This window comes from Plenodomus lingam (assembly GCF_022343315.1).
Source record: "Plenodomus lingam strain CAN1 chromosome Unknown scaffold_20, whole genome shotgun sequence".
NCBI classification, from domain to species: domain Eukaryota; kingdom Fungi; phylum Ascomycota; class Dothideomycetes; order Pleosporales; family Leptosphaeriaceae; genus Plenodomus; species Plenodomus lingam.
The window spans coordinates 1,081,244-1,091,039 of record NW_027093974.1 but is presented as its reverse complement, the minus strand read 5'-3'; the positions used below and the strand labels follow the sequence as shown (position 1 = coordinate 1,091,039).

General features: G+C 49.8%; 3 protein-coding genes across 3 annotated transcripts; all 3 read left to right on the top strand.

The window, feature by feature from the left end:
* The first annotated feature begins 151 nt into the window (after positions 1-151).
* Positions 152-1,675, top strand: GLD1_2 (mitochondrial glycerol dehydrogenase Gld1). Its single transcript, XM_003843853.2, has 3 exons — positions 152-439; positions 498-1,101; positions 1,153-1,675. Exons 1-3 carry the CDS (start codon positions 348-350, stop codon positions 1,489-1,491), a joined length of 1,035 nt encoding a protein of 344 aa, XP_003843901.2. The 5' UTR covers positions 152-347; the 3' UTR covers positions 1,492-1,675.
* Positions 1,676-2,044: 369 nt separating this feature from the next.
* Positions 2,045-4,104, top strand: IAQ61_011349 (uncharacterized protein; the record flags this gene model as incomplete). Its single annotated transcript, XM_066099163.1, has 5 exons — positions 2,045-2,569; positions 2,621-2,650; positions 2,791-2,898; positions 2,958-3,812; positions 3,862-4,104. Exons 1-5 carry the CDS (start codon positions 2,504-2,506, stop codon positions 4,102-4,104), a joined length of 1,302 nt encoding a protein of 433 aa, XP_065950682.1. The 5' UTR covers positions 2,045-2,503.
* Positions 4,105-4,420: 316 nt separating this feature from the next.
* On the top strand, positions 4,421-9,728 carry IAQ61_011348 (uncharacterized protein; the record flags this gene model as incomplete). Its single annotated transcript, XM_066099162.1, has 8 exons — positions 4,421-4,649; positions 4,705-4,872; positions 4,926-4,964; positions 5,021-6,999; positions 7,059-7,637; positions 7,688-7,842; positions 7,893-7,990; positions 8,037-9,728. 8 exons carry the CDS (start codon positions 4,421-4,423, stop codon positions 9,575-9,577), a joined length of 4,788 nt encoding a protein of 1,595 aa, XP_065950681.1. The 3' UTR covers positions 9,578-9,728.
* Positions 9,729-9,796: the final 68 nt, after the last annotated feature.

Here is a 9,796-nt window from a genome sequence, read left to right as displayed (position 1 = left end):
TTGATGCACAAGGCTAACGAATTAGGTACGGTCTGACTGACAGCTTGGATCAATATTGCATCTGACGCTAAGCTCCGAAGGCATCCTCACAGATTCCCATAGAGTACATGTAAGATCCCTTTCGCCACCATCACTGCGCTAGACCTGGGGAGAAGGCTCCTTGTACTACTAGAAGTATGATGTCGTGAAGTTGAAAGAAACTCCCATACAGCATGGTACTAAGGAAATATGGAGAAAGTGCCGATGTCATCGGTGACGTCCCCGACCCCGCCATCCCACTTGCCTCCGATGGCCAGTCCCACGTACAAGTAGCTACGTGAATTCCTCTCTCATCCACCCATCAATTTATGTTGCCTTCTATTAGACGATTTGCCTCCCACACTATACGCACAATGTCTCTCGGAAGGAAAGTCGCTTTGAACACTGGTGCCAGCATCCCGTGAGTAACTTTGTGGTCACTGGAACGCAACAACTTTTCAGCTGACGTAGTATTTCAGTCAATTGGGATTTGGTACATGGCAGGCCGAGCCTGGCCAGGTTGAGACGGCTGTCTTTGAGGCCCTCAAGGCTGGCTACCGCCACATCGATCTTGCCAAGGTCTATGGCAATCAGAAGGAGATTGCGCAAGCCTTCAAGAAGGCTTTTGGTGGTGCGGTTTCGGGTCTCAAGCGTGAAGATGTCTTCATCACATCCAAGCTCTGGAACTCCCAACACCGCCCAGAAGATGTCCCAGCAGCTCTCGACGACTGCCTGGCTGAGCTTGGTCTCGACTACCTTGACTTGTACCTGGTCCACTTCCCCGTCGCTTTTGACGAGCGCAGCGATCCCCACCAGAGCCTCTTCCCTCTGCGCGAGGATGGCGACGTTAAGATGCTCGATGATGTCTCGATCGTTGACACATGGAGGGCCATGACAAAGCTGCCCAGGGAGAAGGCGCGGGCTGTTGGTGTCTCCAACCACACCAAGGAGCACCTGCAAGCTCTGATTGATGGCACTGGCGTTACACCCGCGGCCAACCAGATTGAGCGTCACCCGCGCCTGCTCCAGCCAGAGCTCATCCAGTTCTGCAAGGAGAAGAAGATCCACATCACCGAGTACTCGGTAAGTAACAGGCGTATCTGGATACCATTGAACCACGCTGATATTTTTCAGGCATTCGGTAACAACATGTTCAACGAGCCCCTACTCATTCAGCACGACACCGTCAAAGAAGTTGCGAAGTCGAACAATGCCACACCCGCACAGGTCATTCTCGCATGGGCCCAGGTTGGCGGACACAGCGTCATTCCCAAGTCGGTCACAGTATCGCGCATCCAGGAGAACTTCAAGGAGATTGAGCTCTCCAAGGAAGACTTTGAGAAGATCGAGAGTATTGGCAAGAAGGAGCCTCGCCGCTTCAACATCCCATACATTGCCAACAAGCCCAGGTGGCCAGTCAACATCTTCAATGAGCCCGAGGAGAAGGACGCGCCTCACAAAGTAATTGTTTAAGCGGAGCAGTGGAAGATTGCAGGACTAGAACCCTTCAAAAGTTATACTGTTTCCAACGGAAGGTTGAAGACTCCGTCACTGGCTCTGGAATGGCTCTTTGAGAGATCGTTCCTACATGATTGGCAAAGCACAACATAGACAGATAGATATGGTACTACAATCATAACCATCAGAGTACTTTCATCCGACTGCATACATGCGATGACGTCATGATTCAATTTCATCTCAAGTCAGGGTGTATTCAACCTGTGTATTCTGTCTCCATGGCGCTTCACGTCCACACATTCTTGTCCCTCTCGAGAACAATGGATGGCGCCCAAGAAAATCGAGATTATGTAAGGAAGGGTAAGGGCCTAGACCTGGGACGTCCCGATTAGGGCAATGTGGAAATAACGACCAGCTGTGTTGGCTTAAGCACTCAGTATGCACCAAGTTGACAGGAGTTCAGCTGGCAAACTACTACACTAGCTGGTATGGCGGACGCCACAGAAATATTTGCAAAAAGAGCTGAACAACGCACCAGTGCAGATAAGTGATGGGCATAGAGCATTGCGAAAAGGATGGAAGAATACACACGCATCCTTGGTGTCGCACTGAGGACAGCAAAGCACCATTGTTGTCACTCGGGGAATGTGAAATCGGATAGGGAAGTCAGAAGGACCGTGGCATGGCATGGGCATCGGAAGGACCGATCGACGCCAGGTTTCCCCCTCAAGCGATTCGGTAGCGCGCGTCGCCCGACCTTCCGGGATTCCAGACTTGGGCCCTGGGGGGTCTGCTCCATCTTGAGGCCCCGGACAGCCCAGCTGACGCTGAACAGACTCCAAACCTCATCGCCGAGTAAGCTCCTTGTGCCCCTTTTGTTCCTCCTTTTAACACACGGTCGGAACCAATCCACGCATACTGCCTGCCATTCTTTTGCGCACCACAATCTCATAGCTTTGGCTGCATCATAGTAGTACAAGTCGCTCGCAGCACAATAGCGGTACTCCGCAGCCAACAGACGAACACCATGGCCGTCCAGTCAGCCTCAGGCACGCTGGGGGGCGTGTCGATGAAGCATCTCTCACTTGCGACAGTATGTGCACCTCTCCCGCGCTCTATGACCCACGACTAACCTCCTCAATAGCTCATCTTTCAGAATTCCATGCTTATTTTGGTAGGCCAACCCGTCCAGCACCGAAGCTCCGCGTACCATGGTAGACCGTCATAGTACGATCGGGCAGAGCTTTGCTGGAAGAGTACAACGTGATACACGTGGGCCGGGTCACATATTCTTGGAAACTAATGCGACAGCAGATTATGCACTATTCGCGCGTCATGCCTCTCGTTGGCGGCCAACGATATCACGCAAGCACGAGCGTTTTTTTGAACGAGGTGATGAAACTGGGGATCAGCGGGTCAATGGTGAGTCAACTTAACTATGAGATTCGGGGATGGACAAGATGTGCTGACCTGTGCTGCAGGCTCTATATGACTTGACCAACACAATGCCTTCGACCACAACCATGCCAACGCTCTTCCGTACCCTCCTCAGCCAAATCTTCACCAACGAGAGTTGGAAACTTGCCATACCGGCCGTGCTATACACGATACAAAATAATCTGCAGTATGTGGCAGTCAGTAATCTGGATGCGGCGACATTCCAGGTTACGTATCAACTCAAAATCCTCACGACAGCTATTTTTAGCGTTCTGCTGCTACGCAGAGTCCTTTCGCCCCGTAAATGGCTATCCTTGTTTCTGCTCATCCTCGGAGTGTCCATTATACAAGTTCCTCAGGCCAGCTCTCAGATCAAAGACAAGGCCTGGGCTGCACGAACAATGGAGAAGATGCACAGCCTTGGCAGCAATGCGGTTGCACATATCATGCGATCTGGGTCTTATGAAGGAATACATAAGGATCGAGCAGCACAAGTGCCCCATATGGATGCACGGGTTGGGCTAACCGCTGTTCTATTAGCATGCGCCTTGTCAGGACTGGCGGGTGTCACATTCGAGAAGATCTTGAAAGAATCGTCGGGCGCGCAATCCACGTCGCTCTGGGTGCGCAATTGCCAGCTTGGCTTCTGGTCCCTATTTCCAGCACTATTCCTTGGCGTAGTCTGGAAAGATGGCGAGATCATTGCAAAGACTGGCTTCTTTGCAGGCTACAACTGGGTCGTGTGGACCGCCATTTGCTTCCAGGCAGCTGGTGGCATTGTCGTTGCCCTGGTTATCAACTATGCGGACAATATCGCAAAGAACTTTGCCACTTCGATATCAATCTTGCTTAGCTGCGTTGCTAGTGTATACTTTTTTGACTTCAAAGTCACCAAATCAGTAAGTCACATTCATATGATGAAGAGAAGGATGATACTGATAGCCATAGTTCTTTATCGGTACTAGTGTTGTTCTATTCGCGACATATCTCTACACCAAGCCAGAGCGGACCGACCACCAATCCCCGCTGAGCATCGCTGAATTCGAGAAAACAACAACGGAGCGAAGTCCAGCTCATGTTCGCCATGATGTTGACTATGCGCGTGTGGACCAAAGTAGCCCAATAGGGGCGAATGGATCGCGACCTGGGTCGCCTACCAGAGATCAAAGAGTTGATAAGCGGGAGGATTGAGTAGGCCAATTGTGGTAGATGCTACTGCCTTGAACATCTGACGTCGCTCAGTCACTTAGACGATACTGCAATCGATGTGTATTTTTTTTTTCGCAAAGTCACAAGAACGCGTTGGGGGTGCGACTTCCCTTTGTGCCTTCCCCTCTCGTCTCATCAACTCTCACGCCTCACCTGTCGTCTGTAACCCCGCTCGTGTCATCACATACTATTGCGTTGCATTTACACACTACAAGCATCGAACACTCCAAGCACTGTTTCTGTACGTGCTGTCGCCGGTCTATACTGTGCCTCAAGTGCAATTTTACCTGTGGCAGTCATGACTAAGGAGTACCATCACCACCGCCACAACGAAGTTAACGAGCTCGAAGCTGCACAAGCTGGACAATATGATTCTCGACATGACATGCTGCAACCTCGCTTCACGCAGCCAGCAAGACAAGTGCCACCACGTGATCGATATCGTGCCACGCTGTGCCATGATCCCATGTACGATGTAGTAGAGGATGAGGAGCTATATGACTATGGCGGGCCGTTTGACTCATTTGGTGAGTAGTATGTCGAAATTACTAGTGGGAAGCGTACTAATTCCCCTACTCTTAGATGAAGAGCTACTTCAACTGCCCTATCAGGACCGTCAATGTCAGGCAGTGCAGGGCAGGGGCCGTCTCTCACTCGCGCCAGGGCCTTCAAGATCCTTCTCTCAGGCTGCTCCCATACATTCTCGACCTCTGTATCAAGCGCGTGATCAGTATGAGCACGAAGAAGGAGGTGATTGATTGGACACTTCGGCACCATGCCATTTTCATGCTGACGATCAGCAGGAGAGGACGCTCGTAATGAGGCTGTGCGTGGTCAACTGAGTAAGTTTGCAGACGCAATAATGCGATGACCTGAAGGTGCTTACAAATATCTACAGGACGCTTTGCGTACAATGTCGATTACCCTAGGGAGCCCAGCTCGGACTGGCAGATCGGTGCATCTTCCAGTCCAGCAATGAGAGCTGGTCAGCGACGCGCGGAGCAAAGCACCTATGTGCCGGGTCTATATAGACCAATGGAAACATCTTTCGCTGAAGAGCGACACAACGTTCGGAAGTTGTCAGATATGGCCGCAAATAATTTACAAGATGACAGATATCTTGCACAACCTGAGTCGGACGATTGTGAACATCGTCATACTCTACAGCACAAACAACGGGTTGAACGTCCCTTTCGCCAGCTGAAGCCCTCCCGTTTCAATTCTGAACTACCCGGGCACGCTCATGCTGCGCCAACGGTTAAAGGCATCCCACTTGTTCCAATCATCACTCTACCCGATCGACTGCAGACCATCTTTCCATACCCAACTTTCAACGCTGTTCAGTCCAAGTGTTTCCAAAAGATATTCCAAAGCGACGACAACTTCGTACTTGCCTCCCCGACAGGAAGTGGAAAGACGGTGGTCCTAGAACTCGCCATATGTCGGGCTGTGGTCTCCAATGCAACAGATCAGTACAAGATTGTGTACCAAGCACCTACCAAAGCTCTTTGCTCCGAACGTCAACGAGATTGGGAAAAGAAGTTCCAATCGATTGGGTTGAAATGTGCCGAACTTACTGGTGACAGCGACGCCACAGATTTACGCAATGTGCAAACGGCCAATATCATCATCACTACACCTGAGAAATGGGACAGTGTGACGAGGAAGTGGAAAGACCACGAGAAGCTTATGAGACTCATCAAGCTTTTCCTTATTGACGAGGTCCACATACTCAAAGAAAACCGAGGCGCTGTCTTGGAAGTGGTTGTTTCACGAACGAAATCTATCGCTACTGACGTTCGTTTTGTCGCTCTTTCCGCAACCGTCCCGAATTTCCATGATGTAGCAGTCTGGTTGGGGAAGAATACAATGGAACCAGATGTACCTGCTGCGAACGAAAAGTTTGGGGAGGAGTTTCGGCCAGTCAAACTCCAAAAGCATGTTTGTGGCTATGTTTCGAATCAAAGCAACGACTTTGCTTTTGAAAAGTTTATTGACAAAAAGTTGCCTGGAGTCATTGCCAACTACTCTGAAGGAAAGCCAATCATGATATTTTGCGCCACTAGGAAATCCACTATCCATACGGCGAAATTGATCGCCAACTGGTGGATGTCGACACCTGATCGTTCCCGATTCTGGTATCCGCCTCAGAAGCCACCTATGATGTCCAACAAAGAATTAAGTGAGGTGGTCTCTTCTGGGATTGCCTTCCATCATGCTGGTCTAGACCATAATGACCGAGTGCAGATCGAGAAAAGCTTCATCGCGGGAGAGCTCAATGTCATATGTTGTACGTCAACGCTGGCCGTAGGAGTGAACTTGCCTTGCCATCTGGTTATCATCAAAAACACCGTCTCATTTACCGAAAAAGGGATGCAGGAATATTCGGACTTGGAGATGATGCAAATGCTTGGTCGGGCAGGTCGACCACAATTCGATGACTCTGCGGTAGCAGTGATTATGACACGCCAGGCAAAAGCGCATCGATATGAGATGATGGTGACTGGAGAGGAGCTTCTTGAAAGCAAACTCCATCTCAACTTAATCGACCATATGAATGCCGAGATTGGCCTGGGAACCATCTCTGACCTGGTCTCTGCCAGAAAATGGCTCAAGAGAACATTTCTCTACGTCCGACTCCAGCAGAATCCAGTCCATTACAAACTAGAAGGCGCACGAAGTGGCCAAAGTGTGGAAGAGCAGGTCGATGACATCTGCGCCCGTGACATAACCCTCTTACAAGATACCAATCTTGTCTCGGGTCAGGAACATATTCACTGTACTGAGTTTGGACACGCCATGGCACGATATTATGTCCACTTTCAGACAATGCAAGTGATGATGGGTCTTCAGCCCAAGTCTTCTCCATCCGAGACTGTGAGTCACTTGTCTCAGAACACAACCGCTGATCAACTGCCTGCTAACACCCTCTCCAGTTATCTGCCATTGCTCAAGCTTCGGAGTACTCCATGCTTCGGTTCCGCCAGGGCGAGAAGCAATTTTATAAACTCCTCAACAAGTCACCGCAAATTCGCTGGGCCATTCCAGTCAACCTCGATATCCCGGCTCACAAGGTTTCGCTGATCATACAAGCCGTCCTGGGATCTGCAGACATCTCATGGGACGGCGAAATGAGCAAGCATAGAACGCATTACAACATGGACACCCAAATGGTGTTTAAAAACGTTAACAGCTTAGTCAGATGCATCATAGACTGTCAAATCCATTTAGGAGACTCTGTCAGCATACATAGCGCAATGATGCTAGAACGTAGTCTTGGATCGAAAGCCTGGGACGACAGTCCGTTGCAGATGAGGCAGATTGATGGAATTGGTGTCGTAGCAGTGCGCAAGTTTGTCAATGCTGGTATCAGATGCATGGACGACCTTGAGGCTTCCGAACCACATCGGATTGAAGCTCTCGTTGGCAGGAACCCACCCTTTGGCCTTAAGATCCTAGAGAAAGTTCGACAATTTCCAAAGCTTCGAGTGTCACTCCACGTGCAGCCATCATCAGTAAGTGGTAGTACACTTCATCCCATGGTCAATAGATTAATGTTGAGTAGGCCAGAAAAGCTTCTGGTGGTGTGACTGTTCAGATCAAGACAGACATCGGCTTCATCAATGAAAAGCCTCCTTATCGTTTTAATTTTAGGCCAGTGTACGTTTGTCTTTTGGCTGAGACATCAAATGGCCAGAAGATACACTTTGCTCGAATCAGGTTCGTAGATATTCGGTCCACTACTTTGTCTTCAAATTAATTCCACTCAGTGCCCAGAAACTAGGGTCAGGACAGAGCCTCGTCTTTCCGGCACTTCTAACCAGCCATGATCAAAGCGTGAACTGTTATGTCACGTGCAATGGAATCGGTCAGTATGTCTATAGTACCAAAGAGCCCTTGCTAACTTGCCTAAGCGGGTAGCTTACGAGACGCGACTGTACGACCTCAAATCGCTCCAGCATTGTTTTCACCCATCAGCCCTGAACTGGATCTTCCACACCAAGCAAATGTCTCCAAACGTCGCAATGAAGTCTTTAACCCGTCTCGACGGCGTTCTACTACCAGTGAAGATTTTGATGACGACGGCATTGACGATGACGCACTGTTGAACGTACCCCTAGCCGATCTCGAATTCGATCACATTGAGAACTACGCAAATCCTACCGATGTAATTACTCGAAGGAACACTGTCAAAAACAAAGCCACCCACCCAAGAATAGATGCAAAAGAAAACAATCTCGCGACAAGAGATGAAGACGACCATCCAGTACAGTTGGCGAATGGGAAGTGGGCCTGTAATCATGTATGCAAGAATAAGACGTCGTGCAAACATATGTGTTGTAAGACGGGGATGGATAAGCCGCCGAAGAAGAAAACCAGTGCCAAATGCACGACATCCGATGGTCATGCTAGTCAATCTCAGCAGCAGGAAACGAGCCCGACAAGGCAGAACGTGCAGACGAAGCTGCAGCTGACAGCATCGAAACGCAAGAGTTCAGCTCCCATTGAAGAGCTTGACCTAACACATCAAGAGAAGACGAGGAGGGCTAACTATGCTATAAACGGACCGAGAGACTATCGAGAACTGCACCACCTTCACAAAACAGTCCAGGGAACCAAATTGCCCAATTCGCTCAATTCGGTCATGCACAGTAAACCGGCTTATTGTTACTCTGAAGGGGGCGAACACAGCCTCTCTTTCTTGGACAAGCAGGCGGGTCAGCAGCCACAAACTGAAAGTGACTATGGTGATATCCCTTTGGATGAAGTATCTGCACAGCTGTACCAATCTCAGGCGCTCGAGTCACGGATTACACCGAAGCGTCTAAGCGATATCGCTGAGTCTGAAGAGTACATGGAGTGTCCAACAATGACCGTCGCACCCTCACCCACATCTGATGACTATGGTGACGATGACTCTCTTCTAGATGATGCCATGGTTGGGGTCGCTGACTCGCATAATCTTCAAGAGGAAGCTGGTGAGGAGTATAATGTTATGAGAGCACCTGAAGAGGCTTTACATGTGGAGTATGAGACCGGCCTTGACATGAATAGCTGTTCTGATGACGCCGGGTTCGAGGCGTCTGAAGACGGTCCTGATGAGCGCACTGAAAATATAAAGCCAGTTGCAGGAGGGTCGTTTTGGGACAGTCGCGACTCCCAGGCTATGCCCGGATGTAGAGAGCATTCGGAACGGGGGCGCAGAGAACAGCAGCCCAAGATCCCGGAGCCGCTACAGACAGCGTCTGATCATCCCCTTACAATTTCGGATGATGTACGTAATACTGTTCTCGAGACTGACGTGCTAGACCCGATCGACTTTGACTCATTGGATGTCAAGCCTGTTGAGAAAGAGATCAAGTTGAAGGAAGAAGCAATTCCCGACGCCTTCAAAGACCTCGAACCGTGGCTCTTTCAAGAGTTTGGGGACATTGTGGAGCTTGTGGATGGCTGATGGGAATGCAGTAGGACGAGGGCGTGGCACGATACAAATCTGCTATTGGGGGATACTCCGCTGCAATGTTTCGTTCAGAATGCTGGAATGACGAGGGAAATGCGTGAGACTGGTGCAATGAGGTCAAATCAGTTTATGTTCATTTGCGGCTTGTTAATCCGAATATACTAATTTACATCTTGTCGTGCTAGCCGCTGTCAGAGTGGGCCATGAAGAGCC